Below are 15,951 nucleotides of genomic sequence, written 5' to 3' on the forward strand. Positions count from 1 at the left end.
TTAGATACTGTTGAGTGGGATGACCTATCAGGGAGGAGTGGCAGTGACCAGGTCTCTGGCACTAAGCCTGATGCTGTGGCTCAGAAGAGCAGAGGTGAAGAGAACTGCGGTATTGATAAGAGACTATTGTCAGAGGAACAAAGACGAGATTATGTGCACACAATAGAGACTTCTGGATGGTATGTTAACTTCCAGATGCTGGGGTCAGATATGTCTTGGATCAGGTCCATGGCATTCTCAAGGGGGAGGGTAAGCAGCCAGAAGTCTTGGTACATATTGGCACCAATTACATAGGTAGACAAGGTGAGCAGGTACTGAAAAGAGATTTTACGGAGCTAGGTGGACAGCTGAGAAACAAGACCTCCTGCATAATCTCTGGATTGCTGCCTGTGACAGGTGCCAATGAGGGTAAGAATAGGATGATTTTGGCGGGTGAATGCGTGGCTGAGGAACTGGTACAGGGGGCAAGGGTTCAGATTTCTGGATCATTGGGATCTCTTCTGGGGAAGATACGACCTGAACCCGAGGGGGACCAATATCCTTCTGGGCAGGTTTGCTAGAGTTGTTTGGAAGGGCTTAAGCTAATTTGGCAGGGGGATGGGACCAGAATGATAGTGCTGAGGATGAAGTACTTGGTTTACAAACAAAGGCAATGCGTCATGAAACTCCTAGCAAGGAGAGGCTGGTGCTAGGTCAAAATTGCAATCAACAGATGAATTGCAATGTAAAAGGCAGACAAAATTGCCTTATATTTGACCGAAGGCCTTATATTTGAATATGCATAGTCTGCAGAATAAGGGAGATGAACTTGTAGCCCAGTAACAGATAGGCATTATGATGTTGTAGGCATTACTGGGTCATGGCTCATAGATTATATCTGGGAGTATAATGTCCAAGGACACACATTGTAAAGGATAGGCAGGAAGGCAGAGGGGGTGGCGTTGCAATTGGTAAAAATACGAAATAAAATCATTAGAACGAGATGACATAGGATCAGAAGGTGTAGGATCATTGTGGGTACAGCCAAGGAACTGCAACGGTAAAAAGACCCTGATGGGAGTTATATACAGACCTCAAAACAGTGGTAAGGCTGTGGTCTACAAATTACAATGGGAGATAGAAAATACATGCCAAAAGATCAATGTTACAATAGTCATAGGGGATTTCAATATGCAGTTAGATTGGGAAAATCAGATTGGTTCACGATTCCAAGAGAGGGAACTTATAGAACGCCTACGCGATGCCTTTTTAGAGCAGCTTGTGATTGAGCCCACTAGGGGCTCAGCTATTCTAGATTGTGTTGTTCAACGAACCGGAATTGATTAAGAGAGCTCAAGGTAAAAGAACCCCAAGGGGAAAGTGACCATGTGATGGAATTCACCCCAAAATTTGAAGAGAAGCTACAGTAATACAGTAGAATAAAGGGAATTAAAGGCATGAGAGAAGAGTTGGCTAAAATTGATTAGAAAAAACATGGGCAGGGATGATAGTAGAGTAGAACGGCTGGAACTTCTGGAAGCAATACGGAAGGCACAGGATATATACATTCCAAAGAGGAAGAAGTATTCTAAAGGCAAGATGAAACAACTGTGGCTAACAAGGCAAAGCCACCAAAAAGCAAAAGAGAGGGCATATAATAGAGCAGAAATTAGTGGGAAGTTGGAGGATTAGGAAGCTTTTTAAAACCTACAGAAGGCAACTAAAAAAGTAATTAAGAACGTAAAGATGGAATACAAAAGTAAGCTAGCCAATATTACAGAAGATACCAAATATTTCTTCAGAGACATAAAGTGTAAAGAGAGACAAGAGTGGATATTGGACTGGTGAAAAACAATGCTGGAGAGATAGTAATGGGGGCAAGGAAATGGCAGACAAACTGAGAAAGTATTTTGCATCAGTCTTCAATGTGGAAGACACAAGCAGTATGGTGGAAGTTCCAGAATGTCAAGTTGCTATTACTAGGGAGAAAGTTCCAGGGAAACTGAAAGGTCTGAAAGTAGATTTTCACCTGGACCAGAGGGTGTACACCCCAGGGTTCTGAAATAGGTGGCTGAAGAAATTGTGCAGGCAAAGAGAAATGATCTTTCAAATTATCAATGGAATCTGGCCTGGCTCTGACAAATGTCACTCCACTCTTCAAGAAGGGAGAGAGGCCGAAGAAAGAAAGTTAGTTTGACCTCAGTGGTTGGGAAGAAATTGGAGTCGACTGTTAAGGAGGTGGTTTCGGGGTACTTGGAGATACATGATAATATAAGCTGTAGTCAGCATGGTTTCCTCAAGGGAAAAATCTTGCCTGAAAATTCTGCTGGAATTCTTTGATGAAATAACAAGCAGGATTGACAAAGGAGAATCGGTTGATGTTGTGTACTTGGATTTTCAGAAGGCCTTTGAGAAGGTGCCACATGAAGCTGATTAACAAGCTACGACCCCATGGTATTACAAGGAGGATACTTGCATGGATAAAGCAGTGGCTGATTGGCAGGAGGTAAAGAGTGGGAATAAAGGGAGCCTTTTCTGGTTGGCTGCCAGTGACTAGTGGTGTTTCACGGGGGTCCATGTGGGGACTGCTTCTTTTTACATTATATGTCAATGATTTGGATGATGGAATTGATGGCCTTGTTGCAAAGTTTGTGAATGATATGAAAACAGGTAGAGGGGCAGGTAATTTTGAGGAAGTAGAGAGGCTATAGAAGGACCTAGACAGATTAGGAGAATGGGAAAAGTGGCAGATCGAATACAGTGTCAGGAAGTGTATGGTCATGAAGAAATAAAAAGGTGTATCATTTTCTAAATTGAGAGAACATTCAAAAATCTGAGGCACAAAGGGACTTGGGAGTACTTGTGCAGAATTCCCTAAAGGTTAATTTGCAGGTTGAGTCTGTAGTGAGGAAGGCAAATGCACCGTTAGCATTAATTTCAAGGGGACTAGAATATAAAAGAAAGGATATAATGTTGAGGCTTTATAAAGCACTGATGAGGCCTCACTTGGAGTATTGTGAGCAGTTTTAGGCCTTTTATCTAGGAAAGGATGCACTGACACTGGAACAGAATCAAAGATTCATGAAAATGATTCTGGGACTGAAAGGATTGTCATACGAAGAGCGTTTGAAGGTTCTGTGCCTGTACTCATTAGAGTTCAGAAGAACAAGGGGTGACCTAATTGAAACCTATTGAATGTTGAAAGACCTCGACAGAGAGGATGTAGAGAGGATATTTCCTATGGTGGGAGAGTCTAGGCCAGAGGACACAGCCTCAAAATAGAGGGGTGTCCTTTTAGAACAGAGACGAGGAAGAAAGTTTTTAGCCAGTGAGTGGTGAATCTGTGGAATTTGTTGCTGCAGATGGCTGTGGAGGCCAAGTCTTTAAGTATATCTTAGGTAGAAGTTGATTGATTCTTGACTGGTCAGGATATGAAGGGATATGGAGAGAAGGCAGGAGATTGGAAAATGGATCAACCATGATGAAATGGCGGAGCAGACTTGATGAACCAAACAGCCTAATGGCCTAGTTCAAACTCCATTCAGATATCTGATGGCATATGGGAAGAAGCTATTCCTGAATTATTGAGAGTGCGCCTTCAGGCTCCTATACCTCCTCCCTGATGACGTACAGACAACCCATCAATCCCAAAGAAAGCTCTCTAATTCTAGTTCCCCTATGAATGAAAACATCCTTTCAGCATCTAATTTAGGAAACTGAACATTTTTCCAGTCAGCATGCAAATAATGGCCAGTCACCTAAAACTTCAAAAGTAAAGAAGTTGCTCTGTAATCAATCTTTGCAAAATTAGACTGACTCAGCTACACTTTCCAAGTTGTACCTATTTTTCCTCTATTATCTTCTAAAAACAAAAAGAAATAATTTAACAATAATTCCATACGTTCCTTAACAGTTGCACAAAATAGCAAAGATTGCAACATTTCAGTTTAGGACACTTACCTAAAGTTGACTATTACAAAAGAAAATGGCGGCTTATTTGGAAAAAAATATTGAATTACCTCAGGGTCTATAGGGATCTATCACTTGCATCTTTGCACATTCCTCAGAAGCTCTTTGAAAAAATTAAGAGCTCTTGACCTCAGCCTTAGGCCAATCCAAAAGCATGTTTAAAAACAAAAATTGACCAACAAATTCAAGGAAAAGACTGAATATTCATTTTCTTCATTTATAGGCTTCCAACTGAAATCTGTCTCATGTTAAACAAAGAAAATTTGTTTTTGTTCACTGATAATATTCCCTTTCTAAATTACAGTCTGCCTACAAACACTAAAACAAATTTTTTTTTCTTCTTTTCAAACTGACACTGACTTAGTCCAAACATTGGGCTCTTTGGAGTTGTCATTTTTTCCTACAAAAATATACATTACAAATGAAGTTGCTCTATTAGGAACAAAGACAAAGGAGCACAAACAGCAAAATAACTTAGAAATACACCACGTGTACAAGAATGAAGCAAAGGAGATGGTAATGCAGTTGCTAAGTCAGTACCCTACATGGAAAGTCAAATACTCACAGCAAATTAAGGAGGAACTACAGTCATGAAACAAACTCTGCAGCACAATTCAGTGATAACGAAGAACAAAAATAAGAAAACCTAAGTTCTAGATCAAGGAAATTCCAATGTTCAAAGCAACAATTTGGATATGGTAATTTGTTCAAAAGCTACAGTATACCGTGAGTCCATGTCGAAGTTTCCTGGCTAGAAGAGTTTCAGAAGAAAATAAAGTTTCATGAGGATTCCAGATGATATTAGTGATTACCATCAAATCTTTGTCAATATGGATTGTATGAAGATAATTATTGAAGCTACTGCAATTCAGAACTTAATACCTGTGCTACCGTGATTATCAGTGGAATCTAGTCTGATTAGGTCTCGGACGAACACATGCTCCCCATTGTTAGCATCATTAGAACTATCCACGCTACCATGGCTCACAGCATCCGTATCACTTCCACCTGTTCACAATATCAAATGAGGCAAGTATAAACATATTATCTAAAACAATTTTCTCTTGCAATACATTTTATTTTAAACTAGCCTGACAACAAAAAAAGATGCAAAGCAAAATTTAACCCTCTGAAAATGAAAATATCAATTCTTAGACCATTTCTTTATTGAAACAAAGTATAATCAATGGAAAATTACCAACAGCTTAATAAACCCTCTGGAAGAATGATTGAGCTTAGAGCATATTACAAAAGACTGAATTTTGTGAAGACTAAATATTGCCAGTCAGTACATTTTTAAATAGATATTGGGTTTTTGCATAGCAAGCTACTTTTAGCTAAGTGCCAAAATAATATATAATATAAAGAGTATCTGGAATGTGTGACCAAGATACTCAACTGGGCACATCTTTGATGAAGCAAAGTTATTTAGGCAGCATCTTTGTCATTGATTCATTCCTCAGGACGTGAGCAATGCTGACAAAGTTACTATTTACTATCCCTCTGTAACTGCCTACCTGGAGGTGGTGCTGAACTACCTTCTGAAATTTGAGTTCTTGAGAGAATAATCCTGGAAGAGTGTACTCCAGGGTTTAACCAAATGACAACTAAGAAATATCAATATAGTTTCAAGTTAGATGGTGTGTGATTTCAAGAGGAATCTGCAGGTGGTGCTGTTCTAAGCACCTGGCACTCCTGCCTTTCTTGGTGGTGATAAAAGGCTGTCAGAGTAATAAAGGTAACTGCAGCGTATTTTGTGTAATGAGAATAGTAAATTAAATTTCATAAAGAAAGCAAAATGAAGAGAGAAGGACAATCAGATGAAGAAATACAAACTGAAAATTAACTTCGTAAAATACCAATTAACACAAAGTTCAAACGACGGAACTCAATATTGAGGAGACAAAGGTCCTTTGGCGTATACAGGCCTCTCCTTCATATGTTCTACCAGTCTGTAGTTGCCAGTATAATCTTCCATGCGGAGTTGTGCTGGGGCAATGGCATCAAAATGGGTGATGCCAACAGGCTCAATAAACTGATTAGAAAGGTTGGCACTGTTATTGGAGTCAATAACACAACTGGACACAGTGGAGGTTGTGGTAAAACAAAGGCCTCTACGGAAAATCCTGGCAATTCTGGACAATGTTTCTCATCCTCTGCATGCCACTTTGGCTGAATAGAGAAGCACTTTTAGTAAAGACAACTGTGCTGCTCCAAAGAGTGCTATATATGAAGTCAATCTTACCCCTGGCCATTAGGTCTATAATGAGACAACCTATGGCCGAGGAAGTGATAACAGGAAGTGGGGGGGGGGGGTAAGACTGTTTGTGGTAACTTATTTTCTTATTCTTTCTACTTCTCTTCCAATATTTATATCTGTACACTTGTAATGCTACTGTGGCACTGTAATTTCCTTTGGGATCAGTAAAGTATCTATCTATATCAGTTTTCTTGCTTTCGAATAGTAAAAAAATAAATTTATCAAGAGACCTTTGAGCATACCCATGAGCCTAGAAAGAGAACACATGCTTTTCCATGCACTGGAATGCCAAACCAGACAAAACATTAGTTTTGAGAAGCAACACACACAAAATGGTTTGTTTAAAACTGTTTTGCGAGACTTTTGCAAGAATGTCATAACAATATTTAGCCTCAATAAATGTAGTCAATAACAAAACAGATCACTATCACTTTGACAAATCTCATAAGTAGCACTGTTCCATTGATTAGCAATGTTCAGACTTACCAAGTCAGAACATGATTTATCAAAAATAAGAACTGCAAGCATTACCTAATAACATTAACTTCTTCATGCAGACCAATTGATAGTCAGTTCCCATCCACATTTTCCCCATGTTTGAGCAACTACAGCTTACAAACATCTAATCTGTACCACGTTTTAAGACTAGACATTGGTACAGGTCTTTTTAAAAGTAGCTCACAATCTAACCTGTAGTACCCCACTAATAAGAGGATGAGTGATGACCTCAAATCTATGACAAAATGAGAGGCATTAAGAGGAGACAGGGTAGAAATGTACATTTAATGAGCCTTTTGACACAACATTAAGTTGTAAGATTAATTGAAATTCCAAAACTAAACTTCCTCAGGATTAACGCTAGAATGTATATGCATAGACTAAATTTAAAAACATACTCAGTGAAATATCTCAATTACTTGCATTTGTTCAATTTCTTTTGTGGGTGCTTCATGCACCAACAGCACGCAAGAATTCAGCGTAAAAAAGATCTTGTTAACTTTGTGGGAGTTTGCAACGGAAAATGCTGGAAATACTCGGCAAATCAGGCAGATGCTTCTGTTCTGCTTTATACTTTCAGCACTTTTGATTTCAGATTTCCAGTTTTGTACCACAGCAACCCAGCAAAAGAAAGTGATAATTTATGTTTTGCTCAAATTTCTTTGTAAACAATGAACCTCCTGCTCTCAAATGTATTTAATTAGAATTCTAGAACAAAACAACTGACAAAACAGCTGCTGAAGTCTGTCTGATATTTTACAAATACTATCTGTAGAGAAATGGAAGAGCTATGAAGGCAATATTCTCTTTTTCTATAAAGAACCAATTTAACTTTATTGCCTTCTCCACAGTTCCTGTTTCTTTCTAGCTTTAAATCTCATTTGTTGGCAAGGAAAATAATTAACCCAGTGCATGTCAAAGTCTCCTAGTAACTAGGACCTAGTTGACCAAAATGCACCAAAGAAACATTCTTGAAGTCTGCAGAAAATACTGCTGAACAAAAAAGGCAGTGATTGTTCTTCCCCAGTTTAAATGGTTCAGTTGCTCAAATCCATGATGTATCATTTGGTTATCCATGCAACTTGACCTACAAATTCAATCATCGCTGAAATATTCCTGTCGAGTTAGTTCCCCAAATACAATATGCTTCTGATTTCTATAACTCTGCTACAGTTTTCTTCTTGCTGTCAAGCTGACAGCAGTTTGCACAAAGCCAAACTGAGAATACCCTGAGCACCTAATACAATGGAGTTTACGATTATCAGGAACTTTTTTCAATTTAATGCCAACTTTTATTAAAAAACTAATTAAATTAATAGCTGAAATATATAGTGCAGTCTGCTATTTGACTTCACTAGGTGCCCAAAACAGAAGGTATTTTAAATTAAACACATTAATGATGGCACAATATTTGTAAAAGTGTTAATTACATCAACCAACTCCAGCCCTAGTTGCCCCATCAGGCTGTCACAATTATTAGTGTATTACACATTCTAACATCCTAGATCTGCATAATCTTTTTATTATTCAGCAAACTATCATGATAGAAAGTTGTAACAGAAACTGAGAAATTCTACTGTTGATTCTTGTCAAGCCAAGAATTAGTTGCATAAAAACCATTCCCACAGAAAGGGTGCAGAGGAGATTTACAAGGATGTTGCCTGGATTGAGGAGCATGCGTTATGAAAACAGGTTGAGTGAACTCGGCCTTTTCTCCTTAGACAGACGGAGGATGAGAGGTGACCTGATAGAGGTGTATAAGATGATGAGAGGCATTGATCGTGTGAATAGACAAGAGGGTTTTTCCCAGGGCTGAAATGGCTGCCACAAGAGGGCACAGATTTTAGGTGCTTAGGAGTACGTACAGAGGAGATGTCAGGGGTAAGTGTTTTTTTTAACACGCAGAGAGTGGTGAGTGCATGGAATGGGCTGCTAGTAACGGTGGTGGAGGCGGATACTATACGGCCTTTTTTTTTTAAAAAAGAGATTTTTAGATAGGTACATGGAGCTTAGAAAAATAGAGGGCTATTGGTAACCCTGGTAATTTCTAAGGTAGGGACATGTTCGGCACAACTTTGTGGGCCAAAGGACCTGTATTATGCTGTAGGTTTTTAATGTTTCTAAATACACCAACTAATTTTGCTCTTTAATAAAGATTACCTGAGGTCAACGAAACTTGAGCATTTGAAGAGCTTGACTTTTTGAAAGCTTGGCGAAATTGTGCGACACCTTGAACCACATTCCGCACTTTTGTCCATAGAAAACAACCACTGCGATTACTACTGGGCCAGGGACTCTCCAAAACAGCCTGTAGTAACATTCATCGCAACACTAATGAACAAAAAAATCTTAGAATTGTCTTATCTTAATTTTTTTCTGCTTAACATGTGCTCAATCAGTCCTAGACTATAAATCTTTGTCTTTAGTTTATTTATCAGAAAGTTCACATCATTCACTAGTATTTAGCTTTGGACTGATAGCCCAGGCTTTGGGTTACACTCCAATGACTTAACCATTAACACCTCCAAATACAACCAGGCTATATGACCATACCAACAATAATTCAATTTGTTATTTATCAGCAAGTTCTGCAGCACTCTGACACAGAAGTTACCAATCTGATGACAATGGAATGCAGGCACTGCAACCTCATGTTCTCCTCGAACAACACCAGATGCATTACAACTAATCTATAAAACAAACTTTAAAACCACTCATGGCAATGAAAATGTAACTAACTTGAACATGTCCCAAATTTGAACGCCAGCCTGGCCGCACACAAGTATAAATACAGGTCAACCATCTCGAATACGGCAATCAGTAATCCAGTTCCACCGCTGGTTCAGATATAATTTTCGCCAGCCTAATTTCAGATTTCCTGTGTCGTCACACAAACCAGTCGCCACTGTTTCAGTGGCATCATCAGCAGAATCAGCTGCTGGAATGGTCTTTATAAGAAGCAAATCATTCCTCAGTGTTATTTTGCATTTATTTTTATAACCTGGGCTCACCTAGTCCCAGTCCTGTCTTCATTGAATAAGGGAAATACTTCTCATGGTGAGAAGCGCAAACACCGTCCAAAAGCAGAACTCTTGGTAAAGAATAATGTTTACAGTAACCTGCAGCTAACTGTCGCCATTGATTCAACCCCTGAACAACGGCATATTATGCTCTTTGAAGGCTAAATGTTGCTCCCCGTTTATGAAGTGGCTACTAAGTGTAGTTAAGTCTGGCAGACCAATACAGAAATTTGTGAAAGAATTGTGTTTCATTTGTCGTTCCTTTTTTTTCAAAATATCCAGGGTGAGGTGATCATTAAGTGGGTTAGTGGTGTTTATTTATTTAATCCTAACCTAGCCACCAGTGATTTGGGAAAAATCACTAAGTTAGCACTGCATGTCTCGATTTTTTTTAATAAATCAACTTTCATTCCAATAAAAAAAATCAACATGATTCAAGAAAACATGATAAAAAGATGGGCTGACTTGTTATCTCAGAACTCAAACTCAAAATGTCAAGAGAGCACTGTTTTTGAGAAGCATCTATCAGCGGTCTGAAGCGTGAGAAGACGCAGCTCACTCAGGCTTGCCAATTGAGTAGGAAGAATTATGAGGGTCTGCAACGTTAGTTTTAGGAGTTAGGTGCTAGGTTAAAGGACAGAACCTCCAAGATGGTGATCTCAGGATTACTACCTCTGCCAGGTGCTAGTGAAGCCAGAAGTAGGAAGATCATACAGTTTAACACATAGATAAGGAGTTGGTGTAGGAGGGAGGGCATAAGATTTTTGGATCATTGGGTTCTCTTCCAGGGTGGGTGGGCCCTGTACAGAAGAGATGGTTTGCCCTGAACTACAGTTGCAGGGGTATGGGAACCAGAGAGCCAGAACAGATAGTAGAGAGGTTGTGGAGAAAGATATTGTTAGGGCCTCAGACAAAGTCAGGAGTCAAAAGGTTGAGCATATTGCATCTAATTTCCTGAGCTGCATATATTTCAATGCAAATAGTATTATAAGAATGGCAAATGAGTTCAGGGCATGGATCAACATTTGGAATTATGGTAATGTAGCCATTAGTGAGACTTGGTTGCAGGTGAGGCAGGACTGGCAGCTCAATGTTCCGGACTCTGTTGCTTTAGATGCGACAGAGCAGAAGGGATTAAAAGAGGAGTGGTGGTGTTACTAGTCAGGGAAAATGTCACGGCAGTACTCAATCAGGACAGGCTGGAGAACTCGTCTAGTGAGGCATTATGGGTGGATTTGAGTAATAGAAAGGTTATTAATAGGGCTACATAACACCACCCAGCAGTCTGAGGGATTTAGACCAACAAATCTGAAGAGAGATCACAGACTGTTGGAAGAAACGGAAGGCTGTTAATATATGGGATTTTAACTTCCACATATCACCTGATTAGAAATGTTCCTGCAGGTCTACAAAATATCACTGCAGTTAGCTCAAAATTGGATCCTTGTTGAACTTGTCTTTGCTTTGAACCAGCAGCTATAATGAAAGTAGTTTACAGATTCAGGACACCACCTTGGGACTGTTGAAAGGGAGAAATAGAGGGCAGAAGAAGATGGTAGAAACAAAACAGGGGAGGTGAGAGAGTGAGACTGCAGGCAAAATAGATGCTAGGGAAATTTTAATAGAAGTAATAACTGACTGAAATTGTACCAATTATACTGGTAGCACTAATTGAAAAAAAAAACACAAAACAACTGGGACACAGTGACTTGTTGATGGCCTAAATGTAACTGACAGCAGTAGGTATAATGTCCCAATATCCTTCATATGAAAAGTAATATGCACTGTGAAGATTCAGGGCAATACCTTGGGCTGACACTTATTTGTTGCAAATATATTCTGTTTTAAACTATATCCAAGATTACATCCTCCCTTTGCCACTCAGACATGTGACATAAAGCTGACAAGACTAATAGTTATCTGCTTCTACTGTGCAACAATCCTTAATCAGCACTTTGGGGTGAAATTGCATTATGACCACATCTCCAAAGATCTCGAACTCTGAGTTCAGAGACCACGGCCTGCACCCACCTTCTGCAGCTGGATCCTAGACAGGTTGGCAAGGATGGACTCCCTCACCTCTGCGCCTCAACACAGGTGTCCCCAGGGTTGTGCCCTGAGTTCCCTCCTCTACTCCCTTTACACCCACAGCTCCAATCTGCTGATCAAATTCACAGATGACACGACCTTGATTGGCCTTATTTCTAGCTGTGATGAGATAGCCTACAGGAGAGGTTAACACTGTGACACAGTGGTGCCAAGATAACAACCTCTCCCTCAATGTCCAAAAAAACAAAACAGCTGATTGTGGATTACAGGAGGAATGGAGACAGGCTCGCCCCAATCAACACCATGGGGACTGCAGGTGAGAGGGTTTGTAGTTTCAAGTTCCTCGGTATACATGTCACCGAACACCTCATCTGGACTGTACACACCGGCTGTGTGGGAACAATAGTACAACAACATCTCTTCCACCTCAGGTGACTGAAGAAGTTTGGCATGAGCCCCCAAATCCTTAAGACCTTATACAGGGGCACCATTGAGAGTATCCTGACTGGCTGTATCGCCACTGGGTATGGGAACTGCACCAACCTTGATCGTTGGGCACTGCAGAGAGTGGTACAGACAACCCAACACATCTGTGGATGTGAACTTCCCTCCATTGAGGACATTTACAGCAGCAGGTGCAGAAAGAAGGCGTGGAAGATCATTGGGGACACCTGCCAACCCCAACCATAAACTGTTCCAAGCTGCTTCTGTTTGGCAAATGGTACTGCAGCATTACAACCAGGACCAACAAGCTACGGGACAGCTTCTTTCTACAAACCATTAGCCTTATAAGTTCACGTCTGTACATTGTGACAGAGTAATAACGCAAAGATTTTTACTCCCTCACGTTGTGGGATGGATCTAAGATTTAAATAAAATTAATTTAATAAATTCCATGATAGAAATTTGCTCACAGTTCACAATTTTTTTAAAATTGCAGAACAAAATTAGTCCATTTTCCATCAAAGTTGCTGGTGAACGCAGCAGGCCAGGCAGCATCTCTAGGAAGAGGTACAGTCGACGTTTCAGGCCGAGACCCTTTGTCAGGACTGTCTCGGCCTGAAACGTCAACTGTACCTCTTCCTAGAGATGCTGCCTGGCCTGCTGCGTTCACCAGCAACTTTGATGTGTGTTGCTTGAATTTCCAGCATCTGCAGAATTCCTGTTGTTTCCATTATTTTTCATCTTGATTTTGTTACAGCAGTTTTGAAATCCTGAAAAAAATTCTATACAATATTCCTGAACCACTGTGAAAATGGACCTGGTTTGCAACTTACCTTGTTGTAGTAACCGTAAGTAATGGCATTTGGTTGCACACCTGCATTTTTCATTTCAAACAGAACTCGAACAGCAAGTACTGGGTGTCCCAAGAGTCCACACAACTGCATCAAAGCCCTGTAGCACACCTAGATATGGTAAGGAAATAAAAATCCATCTGTGATTTCAATAGAATAAAAAGTGAACAAAAATAAAATAAAGATAACTCATCTTGGTTCCAGCACATTTAATTAAATGTTTCTTAATCTCACAAAACCCCATCCCAAATCACTTGAAGAATTTTATATTAGTTGAATTAGTGACAGAACTATTCACAAATGCCAACATATTTTTTTGGATTTCACTGCTGTGAATAGGCAGTCAACACTCAATTCTAGAGATGGTTACAAAGGTAATTAAACTACTTGCTTCAACTTAATCACAACATTTTTTGTGGTGAAATGTGTACTTGCCTCATCGAGTGGATCAACCTTCAAATTTCTCATTTTCATGAGAACACCATATGCTTGCTGTAGTGCTCTGACCTTAGAATGAGAAACTCCAACATATGCTGGCAAGCAAATGAACCAAAGACTGTAACAATGGCTGAACAAGCATTTGAACCAAAGTGCAGGAATTGAGAAGTATTTCTTAGCAATTTTTTGAGCAGCTTTCATCTCCTGTAAAGTAAAATATTGATCATTTCTTCCAGTTTCCAGCAATGCAAAAATATAACAGTACAAACTTTTCAATTAGTGTTAATTCTTATCTTTAATAAATTAAGATACAACACCAAATTTTGGTGCATTATAATAATTTTTAATTTTATTTTGGTATTACCATTTCTACAAAACACGTCAGTATCCTTTTATACTTATGAACTGGCTTGTGCATACAAATTATAAAAGAACAAGGTGTAATCTCAAATCATATTTCTGTGCAAACCAAGTATATTTAAACACCTCTCACCTGCTTAGTTCGTTTTGCCATGAGGGCTGGACTGCTGGGAACAGGACCTCCAACTAATAGCCTAACAGGCATTTTCATTTCCTGTGGTCTGTCAAATAGCTCTGGTTTAAGCACTGGGAATGTTTTATAGCTAAAATAAAAATAACATAATCTCTCCAAAACTGTTTGTTAATTCTAATTCAATTATAATTACAATAAGTATCTTCAACATGTGCCCAAAATTAATTGTTTCAAAACAATTTTCAATGCCCTTATAACGTTCCAAATCAACACAAGTTTAATTTAACAGCCAATCAAATGCTCTTTCCTGCAAAAAATTAAGGCTGTAAATTATGTAAGGTAGCTAAGTACCATCACAAAATGTTTCACATTTCTTAAAGGAAGATATAGCAGCGTACTTCTTCATTGGTGTAATATCGCTACTGTTGATCACTGCAATAGATACCTGTAAACCAGGCTTACCCATAACAGAACCAATTAACAATGATCTGACAATGAAACATCATATATGCAGTTCAATTATATTATGGAGATATTAAAGTTAACCAGAAAGATAAAATCTATATCCGTTTTAATAACCATTGATTTAACATATACACCAAATCAGCATGCTTCTGATGTCCAAGTAGAAAACTCATGAATAAACAGAACTTAATGGCAAACTACATATACCCCACTTGAAATTCTTTGTTCCAAAAATGTTAATTGTACTTTAAGGGGCTTGCATTTATATTTTCTCGTGTTTCAGTTCATCTCCAATCAATTTTTCAGATAGCCAATTTAAAGACACGCAACAAATTTAATAAATTGTCACAAGAATATGGCCTCAGCTTGACAAAATCCTGTATCTCAATACAGGTATTAAATAGAAATTTTATTTGAAACATTCCACAAATAAATATAGTTTGAATCAATATTTGCCTTGATTAATACCCAGTGACGTAAATCGAACACAATGGTTGGCTACCAACGATAGTACTGTTCAAACAATGGAACTTGTCATTTTAGCCAACTAAGGAAACTCACTGGAAGTGATTGCACAAGAGCAGCAAAATAAGAGGCAAAATCTCCACAATATCTAACCAAGAGAGAAATAATGAATAAATATACTTGGTACGGACAGCACTCAGATCAAAACGGGAAACGTTATCTGTCACTAAACTACATTTCAACTTTACTATAACTGTAGCTCAGTTACTGATCAATTCTACCTTGTATTCAGCAAGTCACCAGGTGAAATAAATGAGCTATCTGCATACCCTCATCTCTCAAGTTACCAGATAAACTTAACTACCACTGTTCACCAGCTCACTACACAATTCAATTTCACAGCTTGAGCAGGTAATGCCAATAAACCTGATCAATAACTTAGCAACCACTGTACTAATGGAAGTTTAAAATGAAAAGGAAAGTAATCATTGGAGTAGTTATATTACAACATTTGCTGGGCATTTCAAAACATTTTGGGTTTCAATTCAAAACACATCAAAAGCATTAGAAATGTAATTCCTATTTTTCTTGTCCAGTAACCTCCTTCACCTGATGCATGATGCACTGAAGACAAAAAACTTGGCTGGTAACCTGATGACGAGTTTCAACAAAGTAGTATAAATTTTAAGCACTGATCAGTGCTGGGGTGAGAGTTGGAAGTGGGGAGGAAGTAGGGGGTTGCTCAGTGCTTTGAACTACTAAATGCTTATTCAAACAGTACTTCAACCAAATCTTTTAAAATTTGGCTGAGGCTTTCCAATTGCTGAAATCACAGATACAATACATAAGAATTTTTGAATAGTTACATCTTCATTTATAAGTTGTCCATTAAGTAAATAAAGCCAAGAAACAGTCTCTGACTGAAAGGAAACAATGAAATTCTCGAGTGTCTGAAACTTGTGCAAAAAAGGAGCTCATCTAATAAAGCTGAAAATCAAATTGGTGCGGAAAACCTGAACT

The 15,951-nt window shown here is 38.8% G+C and overlaps 1 protein-coding gene across 3 annotated transcripts in view; it reads right to left on the reverse strand.

The window, feature by feature from the left end:
• The window catches only part of dennd4c (DENN/MADD domain containing 4C), a 149,569-nt gene that overhangs the window by 35,708 nt on the left and 97,910 nt on the right, over nucleotides 1-15,951 (reverse strand). For all 3 annotated transcript variants that reach the window (XM_072281796.1, XM_072281795.1, XM_072281797.1), the window contains 5 exons: nucleotides 14,002-14,131; nucleotides 13,506-13,712; nucleotides 13,053-13,181; nucleotides 8,867-9,014; nucleotides 4,831-4,956 (listed from right to left, as the gene is read on the reverse strand). In XM_072281796.1, the coding sequence (XP_072137897.1) occupies nucleotides 4,831-4,956; nucleotides 8,867-9,014; nucleotides 13,053-13,181; nucleotides 13,506-13,712; nucleotides 14,002-14,131 (740 nt within the window). The remainder of the gene's footprint in view (nucleotides 1-4,830; nucleotides 4,957-8,866; nucleotides 9,015-13,052; nucleotides 13,182-13,505; nucleotides 13,713-14,001; nucleotides 14,132-15,951) is intronic.

The sequence above is a fragment of the Mobula birostris genome, chromosome 17 (assembly GCF_030028105.1).
Source record: "Mobula birostris isolate sMobBir1 chromosome 17, sMobBir1.hap1, whole genome shotgun sequence".
Classification (NCBI taxonomy): domain Eukaryota; kingdom Metazoa; phylum Chordata; class Chondrichthyes; order Myliobatiformes; family Myliobatidae; genus Mobula; species Mobula birostris.